General features: G+C 37.0%; 1 protein-coding gene across 1 annotated transcript in view; it reads left to right on the top strand.

Annotated features, from left to right (window-relative positions):
- The window catches only part of afap1 (actin filament associated protein 1), a 152,058-nt gene extending 128,624 nt beyond the window's left edge, over window positions 1-23,434 (top strand). The window contains 3 exon segments of the mRNA XM_051928217.1: window positions 13,150-13,340; window positions 17,245-17,409; window positions 20,881-23,434. Coding sequence (XP_051784177.1) covers window positions 13,150-13,340; window positions 17,245-17,409; window positions 20,881-20,907 — 383 coding nt within the window. The 3' untranslated portion in view covers window positions 20,908-23,434.

The following is a 23,434-nucleotide window of genomic DNA, read 5'->3' as shown; positions in this document are numbered from 1 at the left end:
CGCTGTGGCTCAACAACATGTAAATGAAACATCTTAGCAACAGAGGGCAAGGAATGACGGTTTCACTATAACCATTGTCTTTCTGGAGGTATTTTCTTGAGACAAAGATTAATAGGGCTCATATGCCAGCGATACGGCTAAGATATGGTATCGTCAGCGTCTTCTTACAAAAGCTAGTGGGGTAGCAAGAACAGGTGGGTCCACTTTCTCTGCACTGGGTAATTCTTAAGAGTTACCTGATGCCTCTTCAAGTTCATGAATATAGTAAAACTGCTAGGCAGTCTTTGGGTTGTTTTTGGTCCTGAAGACCACACACAGCTAGTAAGGTAATAATGACGATTATGTTTTATTTTGTCTGTGTTCGAACATTTGAACAGTTATGATAAGAACAAATCATACAGCCTAACATAGCTCATTGATCTTTATTTAGCTAACACTTGCAGAGTAATATTAGGTTGAGTTTGAAGGTCTCCAGAATACTATAGTCTTATCAATTTCCTTTGTAATTTATTTTATATATCTGTGGTGCTGCATGTGAGGAAAAACTTTGTAACATGTCTGAGACAGTTACCCATTACAACTTCCTATCTGTATCTCTAAGGGCTTGCTGAAGAAATAATTTTAAAAATTTCTGATTTGCTTTCATATCTGTAAACATTTGTACAGTTTCTCTTAATGACCATTGTTTAAAATGAATAGGAGGAACTTCTTCATGCTCATCATAGCCTATATATACCCTGCAGTCTGATTGCACTTGCCTTAATTGCTGTGTATTGCAACTATTTTCCTTTTGTAATATGAAGACCAAAACTTCACACAGTATTCCAGATGATGCCTCATAAATGTGTTTGTATAGCTTAAGTGTAACATCCCATGATTTGAACTCTGCATGTCATGCTGTATAACCTAACGTCATATTAGCTTTCCAAATTACTTGTGTACACAATCTTGATGTCAAAGTGGTGGGTCTACTCTGATTCATAAATCTTTGCCATGGCTTACTTTCTAGTTTCAGATTCAGTGTTATGTAGTCAAATCTACCATGTTTACTTCTTATATGAACTACTTTACATTTGACTGAGTCTAAACTCAGTCCTGGTCTACCTCTAAAAACTCAGGCGAAAAATTCACATCATAGTATAATTAAAAATTCTGACAGTTAAATACCAGTATGATGTAAATAAATTTCAGACATGTATATACTTTTCAGACTGAAACATATTTTTAGCAAATAATTATATTTGTTATTAATTGTGCCCACATACATATCTCTTATTTATCAAAACACTAATTAACATTCTGGAACTCAAATAGATTCGATATACTATAAAAGTTCAGCTTCTCTCTCATTCATTCACTGCTCCCAAGCAAACACAGCACAAGACACAGCTTCTTCCTGTTTGCATGGATTCACCAGTCAGGTTGAACCACACATCACACTGGGTTATATTCTTAGGCTTCTCCATTTGTAGGTATTTTCACATACTGTACATAATTAATAGCTATATATTTTTATTATATTTTTAATTTTAGTTTCCATAAACAGGACAATATTATTTTTATTATGAAATATTTATCAGATACCTTTATGCAAGACAGTGTACAATATCAAGATTTTCTTTTTTTTTATTTAAACAGGCAGTTTAAATGCTTTATTCAGAGTCAACTAGCAAAGTAATATACTGTACATATGTGACAAGTTGGCAGTGTGGAGGAGAAAGACAAAAACTTGTGGAGTCAATTTTCTAAGAGAAAATTAACTACTGGAAACCACTGGAATTTATATATTTATTGTCTCTCTGCCATAGGGCAATACAACAGCCTATATACAGTGTGAGGGATTGCCGGCCATATATTCCGGCCAACACCTCCAAGCCGCCGGATGGAGCCCTACCTGCAACATAGGGATGCCCCGAGTTCCAGCAGGGCATCATGGACTATGGAGTTTTAATATACAGCCCTGCTGGATAACGTCGGGGCCGCCAGAAGTCGTTGCAGGGAGGCTCACAGGGTGCTATGTGCCCTATAACCGGGAAGTGCGTCATAAACACATGACCGGAAGGAACAACGTGCTTCCGGGGTGAAGAAGTGGAGTTTTTATTTGACCTGGAAGTGTTCCTAGTCATGTGGACAGAGAGGGCGAAACACTTCCAGGTCAAGGACTATAAAAGGACTATGGGAAATCCCAGACGTCGAGCTGAGCTGGGTGGAAGGGTGGCAACTCGTCTGGGAGAGGAGGATTGGTTATTATAGTGTATTGATTATTGATTGTATGAGTAGTGTGGAGTGGAGGGTGCTTTGTGTTCATTATTATAAAATAAATAATAATTGGATTTTTACCCAGTGTTTGGAGTGGTACCTGTGAGTTCAAGAGGTCGATAGGGGCCTCAACTGCGACAACAGTGTGACTCAAAAGACATATTCTTAACAGAGAATGCATCAGTTGTTGTTTAATTAGTTGTTTATGTGGGTAGCAGAGTTTTTTTTTTACTTAAATCAGAAACAGAAACTGTAAGAGAAGCTGGGCAACCCAGCAACAGAAAGACGTCCTTAGATACAAAGCATAAAGCTACACAGTGATGTCCGTCATCAGTAAAATAACACAAAAGAATGTAAAAAACAAAGTGAAAACTAAAAAATACTCTAAAATCTAAAAATGAGTCCAAAATGACTACTTATAAACCGTTCTAATGTCCATAGCTCCTTCTAAATTTTGGTGCTATGGATGTAGAAATTGGTTTAAGTGTCCTCTTGCCCTAAAAGAGACATAGACCAAAATACAGTGGCTCAAAGACCATTGCAGAACACTGGAAGGAAATAAAGAATAGGTAAAGATTAGGAACACCTTGTTATTTTAGATTAACTTGCTGAAAGCTGCACGAGTATATCTACTAAAATACATGTAATTAGCTTGTTCTTTTGGCTGCTCCCGTTAGGGATTGCTACAGCAGATCATCTTTTTCCATATCTTCCTGTTCTCTGCATCTTTCTCCATTACACCCACCACCTTCATCTCCTCTCTCACCACATTCAGAAACCTTCCCTTAGGCTTTCCTCTTTTCCTCTTACCTGGCAGGTCCATCCTTAACAGCCTTCTCCCAATATACTCAGCATATCTCCTCTGAACATGTCCACACCAACATAATCTCACCTCAATGACTTTGTCTCCCAGCCGTCCAACCTGAGATGACACTCTAATGTACTCATTTCTAATCCTATTCATCCTTGTCACACTAATGCAAATCTTAACATCTTTAACTCTTCCACCTCCATCTCTGTCACCTGTTTTTTGGTCATTTCCACAGTCTTCAACCAATACAACGTAGTTGGTCTCACTTACCTGTCACAAATCACTCCTGACACTCTTCTCCACCCACTCCACCCTGCCTGCACTCCCTTCTTCACCTCTCTTCCACACTCCTCGTTACTCTGTACTGTTGATCCCTTAAACTCACCCACCTTCGCCAGCTCTACTGCCTGCATCTTCACCATTCCTCTGACCTCTCTCTCATTCACACACATGTATTCTGTCTTGTTCCTACTGATATTCATTGCTCTCCTTTCTAGAGTATATCTTCCTCTCCAGGGTCTCTTCGACCTGCTCCCTTCTCTCGCTACAGATCACAATGTCATCCACAAACATCATAGCCCATGGGGACTCCTGTCTAATCTCGTCTGTCAACCTATCCATCACCATTACAAATAAAAAAAGACTCAGAGCTGATCCCTGATGTAATCCCTCCTCTACCTTGAATGCATCCGTCACTCCTACCACAGACCTCACCACTGTCACATTTCCCTCGTACATATCTTGTACCACACTTGCATACTTCTCTGCCCCTCCTGACTTCCTCATACAGTACCACAACTCCTCTCTAGACACCCTGTCATATCCTTATATATAATTTGATAATATCCGTATGTATGGTGTTCGCGTCAATACCCCATATGTATGACGATGTGTGGTGTTCGCGTCAATACCTCGACTCAATACAACTTAGAACCATGCAATGGGACTCTGCCTCTGTAGTTAGAACATAACGTGGCAAACGCGGATGCAGTATTGCATGATTGGTTAAGAATGTTCGAATGCTACAGTGATGCCGCTGGACAGCCGAGTATAGTAAGTCAGTGTTGGTTCGACAGAGTGTGGTACAGAAAGTCAAGCTGCAGATGAGGATCGGAGTGAGCGAGAGGGGTGTCAGTCTGTAGGAGATCAATGAGGTTGTGGAGAGCTTTAAATGTTAAGAGCGGTATTTTGTATTGTATTCTGTAGTTAACAAGGAGCCAGTGAAGCTGAGAATCGGTATAATATGTTCAGTGGATTTAGAACAGGTTATTATCCTGGCAGCAGAATTTTGAAGAAGTTGTAAGCGATGGATAAGTTTTTGTGGGATGCCAGATAGAATAGCATTACTATACGTGAGGTGACTCGGGCATTAACCAATACTTCAGTACTGTGTTGCGTAAGAACAGGACGAAGTCTAGAAATGTTTCAGAGATGGAAGAAGGCAGTCCGCGAAATGTACTACATTTAATAATTGCCTTTATTAGTGTATAAATGGATATACATAATTACATTTAAACGATTCGCCAAAATCTGTTGTATGTAAACGATACTGTTTTAAACATTGTTTTTTCATCAGAAAACCCAGTTTCCACGTCTACGTGTATTAGTTTAAATGGCACTTTTACCACTCGCAATAGGGCAGACGCGCTGATGTATCGTGTCGACTGGGCAACACAGTGAATGCGGCGTCTATCTATATATGTCTATGATTTGTTCGCTTTCCGACGTAGTGTAAATAAAGTAAATTCATCTTACTGTGGTGCGTATTCCGTACGTAATACCATGTAACACATTATAATTCTGCTTTACGCGTGTAGCTGCTGGAATATAAGGTGTTATCAGGCACGGGTAAGACGCGTGTCAAAAGAATTCTCAAAGTCCAACAATTTGTTTTAAAGGTATTTAGTGAAAGTTAAAAGCAAATAATCCAAACAAGAATAAAAGAAAAATAGTTATACATGTAGAATAAAAGGCAAAAAAAGGGAAAAATGTATCTTCTATAAACTTAGCTTTTCTTGAAAGACTTTAGTTATTTCTCTACTTAAAGGTTCTTAATTTCTTCTTCTCTACTTAAAGGTTCTTAATTTCTTTGTCTCTACTTAAAGATTCTTAGCTTCTTCTTCTGTACATTTTACGTACGGCACAACACATAAATTAAGTGCTGTTTTCTTATATATTTACTTCACACACTCAAAAGGCTCGTAAGCCGGTTGGCACATAGGCAAGTGCCCAGGCACGGTCACGTGTGGTCACGGTTAAAAACCGTATGCCTCTACACCTTATACAAGGAGAGGCTGTCACTAACTAACTGAAGAATAATGTTTACTCCAAGCTGTTAGAAATGGCAAGAATATACCAATACGATTCTATTTACAAGGTTTATAGGAACCTCCCATAGTTTATGCATTGTCATCTAATAAATATTCATGAATCTTATAGAACAAGGAAAATGGCTCTTACAACGCGAATATACCCATGCCACCGAAAAAAAGACGTACAATTCCACGGTCCATTTCAGATGCCAGAGAAAAGTCTATTTCAAGGGCATCTCAAACACCACAGCAGACACAATCCAAAGTGGACGAACTTACAATAAAATGTAAATCAGAAAACTGTTTGTTCTATTTCTATGTTCTGTTTGTTTCATTTGGGAAATTCACCAGTTATAGATTCCCGGGCAACGCCGGGTACTCCTCCTAGTGCTTTCTCTAAGTCTGCAAAGACACACAATCCTTCTGGCCTTCTCAATACTTCTCCATCAACACCCTCCGAGCAAACATCACAGCTGTAGTTCTCTTTCCCAGCAAGAAACTATACTGCTGCTCACTAATCATCGCCTCCCTTCTTACCCTAGTTTCTACTACTCTTTCCCATAACTTCATGCTGTGGCTCATCAATTTTTTCCCTCTGTAGTTACTACAGTTCTGCACGTCTCCCTTATTCTTAAAAATCGGTACCAGTACACTTCTCCACTCCTCAGGCATCTTCCCACTTTCCACGATTGCATTTAACAATCTGGTTTAAAAACTCCACTGTCATCTCTCCTAAACACCTCCAGGTTTCCATAGGTATGTCATCTGGACCATCAGCCTTTACATTCTTCATCCTCTTCATGACTATCCTTACTTCATCCTTGCTAATTTGTTGCATTTCCTGATTCACTATCTCCCCATCATGCAACCTTCTCTCTCATTCTGTTAATTCATCAGCCTCTCAAAGTACTCTTTCCATCTGCTCAGCACATTCTCTTCACTTGTGAGTATGTTTCCATCTTTATCCTTTATCACCCTAACCTGCTGCACATCTTTGCCAGCTTGCTCCCTCTGTCTAGCCAATCAGTTCAGGTCCTCTTCTGCCTCCTTAATGTCCAACCTTTCATTCAACTCATCATACATCTTTTCTTTAGCCTTCGTCACCTCTCTCTTCACCTTATATCTTGTCTTCTTGAAATCCTGTCCACTTTCTGCATCTCTCTGGCTACCCCACTTCTTCGACAACCTCTTCCTCTGTGTACTCTGCTGTACTTCCCCATTCCACCACCAGGTTTCCTTATCCTCCTTCCTCTCTCCAGATGTCACACCAAGCACCCTTCTTAGCTATCAACCTTACTATTTCTGATGTAGGAGGCACAGACCAGTGTGTTTCTTCATGCCTGTCCCAATACCGAATAAATGGGGTGGGTTACATCAGGAAGGGCATCAAGTGTAAAATTTTGGCAGATCAATATGCTTCATGATTTTTTTGGAGTTTTAATGATTATATAGGCTGATCTCAGATATTGATTAGAGTGTATATGGATAAGCTTTAAAATGTCTAACAGTGCACAAAACTGTATGAAGCCCAATAAACAAAAATATTTCAAAATCAATTTCATAAGTCTTGAGAAATCACTAAAAAGAAGTATGATGTGCTCCAATGGCTTTCAAATGGATGAACTAGTTAGGAAATGGATGAATGGTTTTAAAGCTCTGGTGTATGCTTAGAGCATGAGCAAGTTGAAACCTATTTACACCTATCCTTCTTTGGCAACCTAGTTGGCTAAAAACAAAAACAGATTAAATACTTGTTAGTGACATAAGATTTAAAAATCGCACAATGCATTTAACAGGATTAAAGCAGGATTTAAGGTTTAAAAATGAATCTGAATTGAACTCTGAATTTATTCTGGGTTGGTCTTCATGGTTAAATCTTGAAGTTTAACAAAATACAATCCACCAAATCTACTGCATTTCATTTGTTCTTTTTAAGGTAATTCTCACCCACTATTCAAGGAATTTAGTATACTATGGGTATGTTCGGTACATTCTGCATAAGGTTAGAAAGTGACATGACTTTAACATATGATTTTATACAAAGAGATCATGTACCAAAATAATCATGACTCAAGTATAGATCCTTGAGAAAGACATATGCTTAAAAAAGCAATTTTGTATATTTAGTTACCGAGACCTCCAAAAAGAGGTAGACATTGAATTAGAATTCTGTGATCTGTGGCATAAAATGTAGCACAATGTTTGGAAAGAATGGAAACTGACATTATATTGGCAACCATATTTTTAAAGCTATGTACTGCTTTAAAGTGAATAGATAAGAAACCTGACTTTTTCTTTTCTCAAGTTTTCATTTACATTATCAGCACTTCTTCTTGGGAGCTTAAGTGTTAGAATTAAATCCTGGCCCAGGGACTGTCTGTGTGAAGTCTGCCTGTACTTCCTGCGTCTGCATGTGTATCCTCTAAATATATAGTATCTAGGTTTCCTCCCACAACCCACAGATGGACAGAGTAGATTGTTTGGTGAAACTAACCAGTATCAGTAAATGTGGATGTATGTTGTTATTTTGCTCTTCAGTGGAATGTTGCATTATCCACAGTTGGCTCTTGCCTTCTACCTGATGCTATTATAATAAGCTTTGACTGTAAACTAAGAGTGCAGTTACATGCACATACAAAACAGGGATAACGTGGGTAAACCATTTAAGACAGAATCCCGTTTTTTTTTTTTTTTTTTAATCCTGTTTAAATGTGTGAGCCCACTTATGGAGTCCTCTTTTGGCAAAACACTCCAATGTCATAAAAATGTGCAAAAAAACCTGCTGCTGTGAATTTGAAAATCAAGCATGGAGCCTGTGCCTCCCGGGATTGTGCTGCTGAATTTAGAACTGTACTTTCAGCTCACCAGCAAAAATTTACCAATTTCATTGAGAGATTATTTCCACCAAGAAAAGGAATATTGCAATCATCTGAACATTTGCCTCAGTAATTGTATCTTTGTGAATACTTCTACTATTTAATACATGTGGCTGCTGCAAAGCAAAAACATGCTCAGGTTAACAGAGTGCAACAGATATTTGCAGGCTGTGAAATCCGTTACTGCAACAAGTTAAAGGTTTACATGGCCAAATATCCAGGTTACTCAAGGAGAAATTTACGCGTGCTTACCTCAGAGAGCCATGTGTTGGTTTTTCTAACTAGAATAAGGATGTGCATGACATTTTTGAGAACAGGTTTCTGTGAATAACCAGGTTATTAAAGCGCATGTAAACATACTGACTGCCTTAAGTTATTTAAGAAAACGCTTTTTCTGAACATTTTTGTTAAAATTTGTATGTGGTTCACTGCATATACTCTAAAGTTAGTCCTAAATTCAAAGATGCTATTCTACAGATCCAGTTAAAAAAATAAAAACAAAAAAATAAACCCACAAAAATGAAAATGCAAAGTGCCTAGCCAGAGATTCTTAAGCATGATGGACTATAGACTTAATATGGGCCTTTAAGGAAATCAAATAAACATACCAACTTAATGACATTTTGCAAGCTAAGTTTATTGGTGCTCATTTGTGTTATTTGTGCTTCTATTGAAAGGTTTTCGTCTAGCGTACAGTTCATTTTTTAAAATGTTGACACTGTGTGTGCTTGAACTGCTTGTGGATTAAAGTGAGGTCAGTCATTGCAAAGTGATAAGCTGGTTGAAGTACTAAGCTGCAGAGCGTTTAAGTTTGGTGATGGAAAAATTGTGCAAGCTACTAAAAAAGTTAAGATTCTACCTAGAACTGGGCAAACCAGATACAACACTGAAACAGAAATTATCTCTGCAGATATTCCACACTTGTGAGATATGCTTGAAGTACAGCAGGACTAAGTGTAAACCAGTTGGGCTTGCCATTGGCCTCAAGATAATAATAAGACTGTTGTCATAGACCTACATGAAATTGATCCAAATATTTGGTCTCTCCACATAATTGATCATTTCACACTTTTTAGTGCGGGAAGCATTTTGACCTCAAAGAAACCTTCTGCAGCACTTTATCCACTCATGGATCAGTATTTTCGAACCACCACAGAAAGTATGTTGTGACAATGGAAGGAAATTTAACAATGAGGAAGGGAGAAAAATGGCAGAATATTGAAATAGAGACAATAACAGCATGGAGTCCATGTAGTAATGGACTTTTAGAAAGACACAACATAACACTGGCAAAAATCCTTTGAAAGTTAAAAAGAGTAATGCATGCGAGAAGCAAACTGCATTAGACTGGACACTCATCGTGAAAAATACTATGTGCAGTGTACATTGCTTTAGTCATAGCAACTAGTGTTGAAACAAAAATCCAACCTTGCCTTCCATACTAGCTGATAAACCAACAGCTCTGGAAGCAACCACAATGAGTTTTTGCTTTGTACAGCATATCATAATTTTAAATGCAGCTCATAAAGCATTTGCAAAAGTTGAATGTTCAAACAGGATATGCAGAGCTATTCGGAAATATTAAAAGAGACAAGCTATACTATAGATGGTTTGATTATGCAGAATGGAAAGGTCCTAAAGTTATTGATGGACAAGATAAATGGTACTCTTGACTACATACATACATACGTTGAGGTTTTCTGTTTCTGTATATCACTCAAGATTAAGGAAGGTGTGTGTTCAAGAAGTAGATAATTTACCCACAGAGCAGAATTCCATAGAAAATGTAAAAAAAAAAAAAAAAAAAAAGACAAAAAATGATTCAGTTAAGAAAGATGTTGAAACAGACATGGATAGTCAAACAGAGGGTTTTAATAGTGACAAAGATGCTGTTACTGAGGATATTCAGTGACCTTCAATAAACACATAATTTGCACTGTAACCAAGACAAACTATGAACTGACAGAGGCAGTTGAATCCAACTTAAAGCAGAAATTTTTCAACTAACAGGAACAGCTGGAGGAAAAGATTGAAACTGGTAAACTTTGGCTTATACCGAGTCTGATGAGTTTGCTGAGACCACATGCACAGCTAATTTACCAATATGCAGAGCAGTCTTATTTCTAATGATGGTGTGGCTGACAACTAAAGACATGCCCTATTATACAGCTAAACAAAAGGAACTTTGCAATTGGAAATACAGCAAATCATTCTGAGGAAATTCCACATCTATGGCAAAAATGTGTTTCAACAAGATGGGTGTGCACCTTGGTAGAGACACCAGCAGGTATGGTGTCTAAAGCACATTTACTGGTTAGAGTTTTTGAAGAATTTGGTAGGGATGAGCATCCAAAGGATTCACTAACATAGTCTTCTAAGTCTTTGAGATTGCTTCTGGTTGTCATTTGTGAAAGCAGTGGAAAGTATACTCCATAGATATCTTATCTGCATTCTTGTAAGATATATGATGGTCACAAGATATTAGTATTCAGCTAATATCAATTGAAGTTTAATATAAGGAAATTTTGCAGAAGCTGAAAAAGTGTGTTTCTGGGCTTGCAAATGCCTCACTCTACTTTTACAATAAAGTCAAAGAAACTGTTGAGAGTTGATGTTTACTATTAAACATATTTTTTACTGTTTGATTATTTATCGATTATACTGAATGACTTATATCTTTATTAGCTGTAGCTTTTCACTATTAGCCTTTGTCTTTAGCACTCATAGGGGGCATTTTAATTAAATCCTTTTGCTCTGTGACCCATTCCTGCTGTTACTTTTTCACAAGGTTAAGTATTAATGAGAGAGCTAGTATAATCTAGTTTAGCAGAATTTAGACTCTGATGGTCCATTTATTAGTAATTTGTAAGTACATGAGAAATTAAGCTAATCTCATACTTCTGTAGTTAACATTGTATTTACAGTATAATCAATAGCTGTAATTCAGTCATCTCTTTCCATGCACTGAGTGACTCCACGTGTGTGTCCATAAAGGTATTCTTCCCATCCTGAACTGGCTTGAGAAGTGCTTCAGTTACAGAATGTGGAGTATTAATACTTGTAAATTGTTGACATTGCAGATGTTGAAATGGTTTATAAATTTCTTTATTTTTTTAACAATAGAATTCCAGAAGCCTATGAAAAAAGGTGTAATGCCGGGCCACATTAAATTCCTTTGCACCTCTTCATCAACATCTTTGTTTTGCAAATGTGTCAATCAGCACATGCAGCAAGCAGCCTGCTATCCCATACCCCACTGATACAGCTGAAGTTCTCCCAGTTCAAGTATGTTTATCTTGGTGTGAGGTGCCTGAATTGTATAGGGTAAGTAATATATCATTATTTGGAATACATACATTATTTGGAATACATACATTTCATGTGTGTTCCGTGCCTACAACAATCCGTGTAAATGTAGGATGACAGGAAATGTGAGTCAAGAAATATTGAACACATAATTAAAACAGAAACCTTTTTTATGTTATAGTAATAATTGACAAAATGCTGACCTGAAGTGTATAATGTCTGAAGACTGAATTCCAAATATCAAATAAATGCTTTCACATATAGTATAACAAGACAAGTGCACTTTTATTCAAGAATATAACTGAAGAAAAAGAAATCATTCAATTTACATGTAACTGGCAATATGCAAAAACTGAAGCCCAACTATCAATCAACAAAGAGCCGTTGTGTTTGTTTGGCTGGTGCAGAGGTAAGAACTGCTGCCTCATAATCAAGAGGTTAGTGGTTCGAGTCCAGGTTCTTCCCATTTAGTGAGCTACTGTTATATAATAAAAACATATATTTGATTTGAGTCTTTTTACAGGTAGCATAAATGTACACATGTTACAGACTCAAATCAAATGTATGTTTTTATTATATAATAGTAATAATAATAGCAGCTCACTACTCAAAATAGGGAGAACTGGGGCTCGAACCCGCAAGCTCTTGATACATCAGTTTTCAGTCGATTGATATTTGGGCGTGGCTTTTTACTCATTGACAGCAACATGTAATTTGAATGATTTCCTTTTCTTTGGTTATATTCTTGAATAAAATTACACTTGTTTTGTTATACCTTTTGTGAAAGTGTTCATTTGATATTTGGACTTCAGTCTTCACACATTATACACTTCAGGTGAGCATGTTGTCAATTATTACTATAAAATGAGAAAGATTCTGTTTTAGTTATGTTTTTAACATTTCTTGCCTCGCATTTCCTGTCATCCTACCTGTACATAGATTATTGTAGACATGAACACACATGAAACGTATGCATTCCAAATAATGAGATATTATTTATCCTGTACCAGTGCATTCTCCCAACCTACCTGATACAATTCCAGGTACCTCACACCCAGATAAACAAACTTGAGCTGGGAGAACTTCAGCTGTGTCAGTCGGGGGGATGAGATAGCAGGCTGCTTGTGCCAATTGACACACTTGCAAAATAACGACACTGATGAAGAGGTGCGAAGGAATCCAGGAAAAGAAGGAATTGTAGGCTCCAGGGATTCTATTGTGAAACAGCACTGTGAAAAAGAATGTTTGATTTAAAAATAAAAATTCTCAGTAAAACTGATAAAAATTCCAGGTTTTGCCAATCATTTATGTAAAAAAGGGTTAGGGGCAAAATACTTTTTCAAGGCACCATATGTAGTTTGACATAATATCATATGTGAGACCTGCATAAACTTGAGATTTTACAGTACTTACCAGTATTTGACATGTGTTCTGAAGTACAAGTGGTGCTATGTTAATGGAACATGCTATTTTTCTCAAAATACTTAATGGCTATTTCTTTTGCTAAAGATTTAGTGCATTTTTCAACTATTTATTACCATTATTTTTTATGTTATTGGATTATAAATTGTCATTTTTTATACAGGCAGAAAATCTCAGGCTATTCTTGAGGACAAACTAAAAAGACTTGAAGATGACTGCAAGAAGAAAGAGCAAGAACGAGTTAATCTGGAATTGGAACTCACAGAAGTGAAGGACAGTCTAAAGAAAGCCCTGAATGGAGGAATCACACTGGGGCTGACCATTGAGCCAAAGTCAGGCACGTCAAGCCCTCAGGTATGTACCGTACAATGGTCTTCTTTTATATTTACCCAAAAAGTCTCTTATCTGTTACTTATATTTATTTATCTACAAAGCTACATAGGTTTAACAGTAATGATTAAACATGTAATTATTTTGAAGTGCCTTAAAAAAAAACTAAAAGTATTCCAGATGATTAATTTACAGTGTCCTGGGGCCTCATGTATAAACCAAAATGTTGAATACACCCATTTCCACACTCGTATCGAGATGTATAAAAACTAAAGTTGGCATAAAGCCACGCACATTTTCACTGCAGCCTCAGTCAACGCGTGAGCATGTTTCTGCTTGGTTTTGCAAACTGGTGGTACCCAGTGTCAAAGCAGTGCTACTGTTTCTGTGTGGTCTCCCTTTCTTTTTTAGATTCATATGCATGATACAGGCTTTATCAAATACACCGAAATTAATTGCATATCGTTTACAAATTTAATTCACCTGGTTGTAATCTACCTGTGACAATATAATAATGCACGGAAAAACTATTTCAACTACCATGGCTGCTATAGTGCTGTTATTCTCTGTTCACCACTGAGAGTATTTTAACCCATTGTATCTGTGTGTGGTATCACAGCTGTATAGTAGCTGATTGGAAAGCTCTACAGTCAAGAGTGCAGAGGGTTATCAAGATACAACTTCCAGTCCTGGAGGATATTTATAGCACACTCTTCCTCAGGATAGCCATCAGCAACAGGATGGATTCTGCTCACCTATCCCACAGTCTATTTGAACTTCTCCCATCTGCCAAATGCTTCAGAGCCTTCTTCTGCCTGAACCTCGAAGCTCATTTACAGTTTTATCCCAAGAGCTATAAACGCACTCAATCAGTCCATCAAGTGCAGTAGAAATATTTGTACTTATAATTTCAATTATCTCAATGTAAACTTGCACTACAACTGTAATATTGCACAACCTTAGCCACTTTATGAACCATTTGCACTATCTGCACTATATGAACATGGATATTGTACTTATGCCTTCATATTGTATATTTTTCATTTTTTTTATCATCATCATATTATTATTAGTTTTTTATCATTTTATAGGAAAATAAGTTTATGGAGGAGTTGCATATTGAATCTCATTGTGCCATACAATTCAATTCAGTAGAAGAGAGCACATACAGATGATTATGACTGTCTTCTAAGTTAATTTAGATTTCCTTTCCAGGAGTTATCCTCTTGGAGCTGTGTGCTATTAGAATACTAAGGTGTAGACTTGATATCATTTTTATGATGAAATGCATTAAAGTATGTATATTACATTTTTCAGATAAATTGTTAACTTCATTTAAATATTGTATGCTTTTAATAGTTAAACGTGGGGACACAGTGGCGTGGCAGAAGTGCTGATGACTCGCAGTAAGGGGGTCATGTCCTGGGTTTCCCCTGCCTGGAGTTTGTGTATTTCCTGGTGGGTTTCCTCCGTGTGCTTTAGTTTACTTCCAAAGACATACAGATTAGGGGATTTGTTCTTGTTAAATTGACGCTACTAATGTATGTGTGTGCTTGTATTCACCCTGCCTTGTACTCAGTGCTTTCCGGGACTGGCAGAACCCTGGATGGATGGAATAATTAAACATGTATGACAAAAATTTTCCTGTGTTCTTTAAAAATTTTGAAGAATCTGCATTCTAAATTTGCAGCTGATTTTACATTTATTAGAGGTGCTTATTGTATGGCAGTTAGTTACGTGGAGAAAGAAAATGGAAGGGCAAGAAGTGGGGGTTGGTATGTTTGACAGAGACAGTACTGCAAGCATCCCTGGATAGGGCACCAGCTCATTGCTACCACTGCACCACAATTAAAATGATATAAAGCATACATCTTAGTATTCTAAAATGTTCAGAGAGCTGTAATATCATGCATGTAATGTATTCTGTGTGGAGATCACTGCCTGAGCTCCTGACAGTGTAAGAGAAAGCCCGTTTAAGAAGCATGTATCGATTAACGACTAAGTCAGGGAACACTTAGAATGCGAAGTATAGTATTTAACATGCTGCTTTAGACACAATGAGTTTTGAGGTACTCTAGTAAGTGAAACATTGATATTAAGGTGAAGTTTATGATGTTCCACTTTAATGGCAAAATAAACTACAAGATTACCTGGAAATTTTCGAGATTAAAGTCGATTTTAATCTTGATATAGAGTTTTTTTTTTTATTTATTTTTCAGATGATGGGCTGTGACTCGCCTTTTCATGTCGACTTTGATATGTGACCCCTTCTTTTTTTATTTTGGGAACTGTGCCACTTTCTGAACTTGAACTTTTCAGTGCCTCTGTTATGCTGTACCAATCCATCAGTTTCCTTTTGTTGTTTATACCATTGCTTAAACTACCAAATAGTATGTTTTTTCTTTCCTACACTTCACTGAGTAGGACCTCCATTTCACATTTGGTGAAATTCTTCTTTTTTTTACACATGCTTTTGGCATTGTATTTTAACAAAACACTGAATGGAAGAGGCTGTTTATATTGATTTCCATATTCAAATGGGAATAACTCTGCGAGGAGTCGTGGTGGGGCCGTATGTACATGCATGTGCGTTAAAATTCACTTTGATAGGGATTTATAAAGGGAAGTGCGTAGAACTTTTTGTATTTATGCACATTACTAGTTTTGTCTATATGGCATGTTTTAGTATGAATTCTGTGTAAGGTGTTATACATGAGGCCTTTGGTCTCCGTGTATAACAGATGATCCCTTAAGACAGTGGTCTCCAACTCTGGTCCTGGAGGGCCGCAGTAGCAGCAGGTTTTCATTTTAACCCTTTTCTTAATTGGTGACCAATTTTTGCTGCTAATTAACTCCTTTTCCTTTCATTTTAATTGACTTGATTTTAAGATTTGTTCCCCTGAATTTCTACATTGTTCCTCTGAATTGCTTCATTCTTCATTAAATGGCACCCAAACAGAAATGAAATGTGAAGTGAGTGAGCCAACAGAAGACCAACTAAGTCAGGGTCTCAACATTCAACCAAGTTCACTCCAACCAATTGTTTAATTAGGAGCCTTTTCTTGTTGTTAATTAAACCCATTCTTTAATTCCATGGCTTGTTGCTGCTCTCATTGTGCAATTGCATTAATTTCCAAAATTGTTGATTTTTCTCATTTATAAAAACACTGTTAAAATATTTTGGGGACCTGAGCAGATCAACACTTCTGACACCTTCATCTTTCTTAATTTTCAAATATTGTATGATGGACACAGTTTGCTGGTCATATTTTGGCTCATTTTGCATCTCATTATTGTTTGTCTGCTAATTACGGAAAAAGTAACAATTAAGGAGTCTGAGTCTTCAAGAGCTAGTCAATTATAATTAATTCAAAAGAAGTTAAGAAAAGGGTTAGAATGAAAATCATGCAGCCACCGCAGCCTTCCAGGACTGAAGTTGGGGACCCCTGCCTTAAGATATGGCAGTATTTTTATATTTTTCTTTAATTGTTTTTTGAAGTTTAGAGTGGATATATGGAGTATGGATTTCAAAACGTAATTTGTTTCTCAAAAACTTAAAAGGAATGATATGTGCCCACCTCAGCTGCTTACATGTGACACTTCTTTTCAGAAAACTGTATTGGATATCTGTCAAGTGTATTTTTAGAAGCCGAAGTAATGTTAAGCAGACTGAATCTAAAAGGAACAAGTTATTAAAAATGTACAGAAATATATTTAAAACACAAATGTAATTTTCTTGTATTGCACTTTCTTATTGAGAGCATAAAGATAAGTATTTGATTTGCTAGAGTGGGTATCTTAGAGCTTAATTACAGCCTGAAATTTTTCAAAGTTGTAATATTTGCTTCTGTTTTTTCAGTGTAATTCATAAACATTTTGGTTACATTTTTGAATCATGGTCTTGCTTTTTGTTTCACTCCTTTTATAGTCACCAGTGTTTCTACGCCGCACTGTGGAGAATTCCCCAGTCTCCAGCTGTGATACGAGTGATACTGAACCCTCCATGCTTCCTGTTAACAGTGCTGCCATTCTGAAAAGACAACCCCCTCAGAAAGCCTCTCCAGGACGGGGTCACGTACTACGGAAGGCCAAGGTTAGGATTTTGTATATTTTGATAACAAGTAACTAGTTATGGAAGATCTTTCATCGTTAACAGTAAATAAGTAGTCATTAAAATTAAGTACTTGGTAATGTTAGGTAAGTACTTATTAGTAACTAGATCATTGGCAATGGTAGTGTATGCTTAAGATGGACATAAGAAGGTAGCTGAAGCTTAGACTTTACTTGTGTGCTTACATCACAGTGAACACATCATTATACCATTGAAAATACTCTTTTTAACAATGGTGTGAAAAAGAAAGTCCACTCTCCCAGCTCTTTAGGTTAGTCAAGCTTTACTTCCATCCATACATCTTCCAAAGCCTCTTTATCCTAACCCTAACTGATAATCTAGTCCATACCATGTCTTAACATTTCATAAATCTAACCTCAGAGGTTATATTCACCAGAAACGGCACACTGCGTGATAACATGCAGTGAATACACTTGACTTGAGCATTCATAGTTTTCATACTGTTTCTCTATACGTTTAGCATTCGTTTGCTCAGAGGTTGATGCACTTGCTGCTTCCTGAGCAGCTCTTCTTTTCTCCACCCTAGAAGCCCGCTTCTTCTCTTCTTTCGTCGTCCTCTTTTCACATTAAAACTGATTAAGTCAGTGTTTGTGTTGCAATTACTTAGTATGTTTTCCTTAATTTTTCACTTAAGCTGGCACTTAAGTCTTCAATCTGCCTTAAGATATGAAGAGATAGAGGAAGTGATGGCAAAGGTGATAGGGAATGAGAACGGCGCCCATACACATGCGCCGCACGGCCGCCCTGCTGGCTGCTGCCTAGAGTTTATTCTACAATAAAATAAAATAAAAATAAAAAAAAGAGGTCAATCATCACCTCGAAAGTGGATAGTATACATCATGTAGTATATGTGTACCAAATTTCAGGTCAATAGTTCAAATGGTTTGCGAGCTACAGGTGATTTAAAATTCTGGACAAACAAACGGACAGCCACGGTAGCGTATTATAAATAAAGATTATTTATTCCACGTAAGAAGTAGCCAACATGCAGAAGCCTTACATGGACTGTAAAGCATAAAGTTTCTACTCGATCCCTGCTGTAAACTCTGAGCAACTCACTTAACCTGTTAGTGCTCCCTTTGTAGTTTTTAAATAGCTTTGTTATTGTTAGCCTAATAACCAAATTTAATTGAAAAGTGCATCTGTAAATTGTTCTACAAACAAGAGGAGACAATTCTATCAATTAAACTGTCTTGGATAGCTAATATGATAACATCTGTCATTGCACTCCATATGTGCCATTGCCTAGTGGTTCCTTGACACTCTCTCCATATTTAAGGCACTGTCACATAGTGATTAAAGCAGTAGACCTCAAACCCTGAGGTTTCAGGTTCAGATCCCACTACTGCCACTGTGTGAACATGAGTGAGTCACTTCACCTGCCTGTGCTTCATTTTGAAAAACTAAAGAAATGTAACCAAATGTATCTTAAATATTATAAGTCACCTTTGATAAAGGTGCCAGCCAAGTAGGTAAATAAATAAATAAATACCCTGTTTAGTCCAGAATGAGCACTAGTCCAACCTGTCATTGATGTGGACTCCCAAGTACTTTTCAATTTCAATTAAGACAATTTTACACTCAGTGGTTGTTGAAATTGGACAATGCAATATATATACAGTGTATATATGTGTATATATAGGCCTATATATATATATATATATATATATATATATATATATATATATGTAATATACAGTGGTGTGAAAAACTATTTGCCCCCTTCCTGATTTCTTATTCTTTTGCATGTTTGTCACACAAAATGTTTCTGATCATCAAACACATTTAACCATTAGTCAAATATAACACAAGTAAACACAAAATGCAGTTTTTAAATGATGGTGTTTATTATTTAGGGAGAAAAAAAATCCAAACCTACATGGCCCTGTGTGAAAAAGTAATTGCCCCCTTGTTAAAAAATAACCTAACTGTGGTGTATCACACCTGAGTTCAATTTCCGTAGCCACCCCCAGGCCTGATTACTGCCACACCTGTTTCAATCAAGAAATCACTTAAATAGGAGCTGCCTGACACAGAGAAGTAGACCAAAAGCACCTCAAAAGATAGACATCATGCCAAGATCCAAAGAAATTCAGGAACAAATGAGAACAGAAGTAATTGAGATCTATCAGTCTGGTAAAGGTTATAAAGCCATTTCTAAAGCTTTGGGACTCCAGCGAACCACAGTGAGAGCCATTATCCACAAATGGCAAAAACATGGAACAGTGGTGAACCTTCCCAGGAGTGGCCGGCCGACCAAAATTACCCCAAGAGCGCAGAGACGACTCATCCGAGAGGTCACAAAAGACCCCAGGACAACGTCTAAAGAACTGCAGGCCTCACTTGCCTCAATTAAGGTCAGTGTTCACGACTCCACCATAAGAAAGAGACTGGGCAAAAACGGCCTGCATGGCAGATTTCCAAGACGCAAACCACTGTTAAGCAAAAAGAACATTAGGGCTCGTCTCAATTTTGCTAAGAAACATCTCAATGATTGCCAAGACTTTTGGGAAAATACCTTGTGGACTGATGAGTCAAAAGTTGAACTTTTTGGAAGGCAAATGTCCCGTTACATCTGGCGTAAAAGGAACACAGCATTTCAGAAAAAGAACATCATACCAACAGTAAAATATGGTGGTGGTAGTGTGATGGTCTGGGGTTGTTTTGCTGCTTCAGGACCTGGAAGGCTTGCTGTGATAGATGGAACCATGAATTCTACTGTCTACCAAAAAATCCTGAAGGAGAATGTCCGGCCATCTGTTCATCAACTCAAGCTGAAGCGATCTTGGGTGCTGCAACAGGACAATGACCCAAAACACACCAGCAAATCCACCTCTGAATGGCTGAAGAAAAACAAAAGGAAGACTTTGGAGTGGCCTAGTCAAAGTCCTGACCTGAATCCAATTGAGATGCTATGGCATGACCTTAAAAAGGCGGTTCATGCTAGAAAACCCTCAAATAAAGCTGAATTACAACAATTTTGCAAAGATGAGTGGGCCAAAATTCCTCCAGAGCGCTGTAAAAGACTCATTGCAAGTTATCGCAAACGCTTGATTGCAGTTATTGCTGCTAAGGGTGGCCCAACCAGTTATTAGGTTCAGGGGGCAATTACTTTTTCACACAGGGCCATGTAGGTTTGGATTTTTTTTTCTCCCTAAATAATAAAAACCATCATTTAAAAACTGCATTTTGTGTTTACTTGTGTTATATTTGACTAATGGTTAAATGTGTTTGATGATCAGAAACATTTTGTGTGACAAACATGCAAAAGAATAAGAAATCAGGAAGGGGGCAAATAGTTTTTCACACCACTGTATATATATAATATAGCTTCTGCACAAAGCCAGTTTTCCTTCTGGGAAATAAAGATAAAGATACAGTATATGTGTATATCTGTCTATCTATCTATTGACTTGATTTTTTTTTAAACAGGAATGGGAAATGAAAAGTGGAACATAAGGATTACTTTTAATACCATGTGATTCCCATGAAGAAAAAGTGAAGCAAATGAAGATCAATCGGACAGAAGAAAGGCTGTTAATATTATTAGGTGTATTTTATGGCACCAGTTATGTTTCTACATATCTGCACTTTGTGCTTTCCCATTTTAAAGTCTGTGGTTCATTTTTTCAATGATGTAAATAACGAGTCATTCCTTTGAATTAAGTAAGAAATTCCAAAAAATTATAAGACGTATCTTAAATTTTAATAACAGGAGTAAAATTGGGTGCGGGTCAACAATTAATTATTTATTTGTAAATGTTTTAATAAATGTTAGCTTTCCTTTATTATTTATATTGAGAAATATTTAATGATTTAGTAAATTTGACTTCCCAAGGAACACTTTTGTTCATAGACATTAATATAAATACTGTTGTAAAGAGTTTAATAGTGACCGTCTCTTTACCAAATTTGAAAAGCTTCTATCCCATAATGACTGCATATGGACAGAACAGAGATTTGTAACACAATTATCTTAAAGCAGCCAAACAACAAAGTGGTAATAAGGTAAAATAATAGTGAGATTTTATAAATTTAAAAAAAGATACATGGCATCTTTAGATTCTGGAAAATCGTGGATCATCAGTTTCTGGCTGTGACCTCTCTTATGCCAACCAATGCCTAAGTATACAAATTTCAGCCAGTATACAGTATGTCCTTGATATTTAGACGTGACAACCAGTGCCACAATCCTGACTTCTGTTCAGGTTCTTTTTTCATTGTCAGTATTGCAGTGCCCCTACATGACTTCTCAGTGCTCAGTTTACAGTAGGAATAGTCAGAACTAGAACTGAAGAGCATTATGGATCAGCAATGGACACAATATTTAAACCTAAGCTGAACTTGTGTCTTAATGTGGCAAGTAAGAACACTTAGATTTTTATGTGATCTGTCAACTACAGAAAAGCTGGAAAACTGTTTATTAGTTTTGTTCATACATTCATATTCTGGCCCTGTCCTGTCCTTGACACACATCCCTGCAGCAGTCGACATTGCATCAATCCAGTGCAGCACTCACTTACAGTCATTCACATTACAGTTGTTGGTAAACCTAAACTGATTGTCTTTGCATTGAGGGAGGACACAGTGTTCCTGGAGATAAAGCCATGTGGATTTGGGGAGAACAAGCAGACCACATTAATGTTGCTCTCAAGCTGTCATTTTAGCCCAAGACACTAACCACTGCTTTATTTTACCAGTTATTAGTATGTGCTAACTTCAGTTCTTCCATCGTGTATCATTTAGGTTATCTGACAGAAGAGCCCTTATATTACTGATCTTCACTTTGGCACTGAGTGCCATGAGTTGTCAGTGCAAATCAGCATGCCAGTCTGAATTTTGCAGCCATGTGGGAGCTTAAGAAGGTCACTTGCATGGCTTTGTGTGAGTGCGTTTACCAGCAAGAAACCTGTTTTGCTGTTTGTCATGTCCAGTTAGCTTGTAACCCTGAGTGGACACAGTCCACTATGGTTTATGTTTTTTGGTTTTTTTACTGCAACAAGAGAGAATTCTATTTTTGGCTTTGCTGTAAGTACAGTTTTCACACAACTGCTCCACACTTTGTGCAGTATGACAGATGAGTGACCGATTCTGTTTTTTCCAGTGCCTTTCTCCAAGACTCTCATCTGAACTTTTGGTGCAGCATATTGGTTTGGCCTTGTCACTTCATGTTTGAGGCATAAATCCCACTGATTAACAAAAACAGTTACTTTAAGTGCAATGAAAGTGTCACTTAATGGCAGGACAAAGCCAAAATTATCCCTTTTCTCTTAGGCCTCATTATGAATCAGAAGTGAAATGTCATTCCATGCCAAAAGGTGAAGTTAGTTACCAATAAAGTAAAAACCAAATGAACTTTCAAAAGCAGAGTAGCTCTTATACTGTACCGAAGCAATAAAAACATTTTACTTTTATAAACTTTTTATGTAAAATTCCAGGAGAATGATAAGAGTAATATTTATAATGTTTGGTGTTTTCTGCCAAATGACTTCATTGTAGTCTAATTATTTCAGTTTGTTGTTTGACATGTTTTTGATGTAAAGTTTTCAAGATTTTCAACATGGATTACTTTATGGAGTTGTTATACTATAATAAGTCAGTAGTTTTTGAGCCTGCCATGTAGCCATTACACTTTTTTAAGAACATAAAAAAATAAATGTGGGCAATAACATGGAACATACAACAATAAAAAGCAAAAAGCAAGTTAAATGCCTCAGCTCACATGAGTCAGTTTGCCAGGTTCTGGACTGAAAAACTTAAGGCACCGGCTGAGGAAGGCCTGAAGTGCTTCACAGTCAGTCAAAGTTCTGTTTCAGGGGTGACTTCAGTGTAAAATGTGAAACAGTGTAAATAGCTGGAAACTGAAGCTTTTTTTTTCTTTGCACCTTATTCCTGTTGTATTTCTTCTTTTATATGGAAAGACAGACACCAACTTGGTGGCAAGCATTTATGTGTGTAATGTTATTAATTAAAAAAGGAGAAAAGA

The sequence above is a fragment of the Erpetoichthys calabaricus genome, chromosome 5, assembly GCF_900747795.2.
Source record: "Erpetoichthys calabaricus chromosome 5, fErpCal1.3, whole genome shotgun sequence".
In the NCBI taxonomy this organism is placed as follows: domain Eukaryota; kingdom Metazoa; phylum Chordata; class Cladistia; order Polypteriformes; family Polypteridae; genus Erpetoichthys; species Erpetoichthys calabaricus.
The sequence above is the reverse complement of the archived record's forward strand: the minus strand, read 5'-3'. Positions and strand labels throughout refer to the sequence as shown.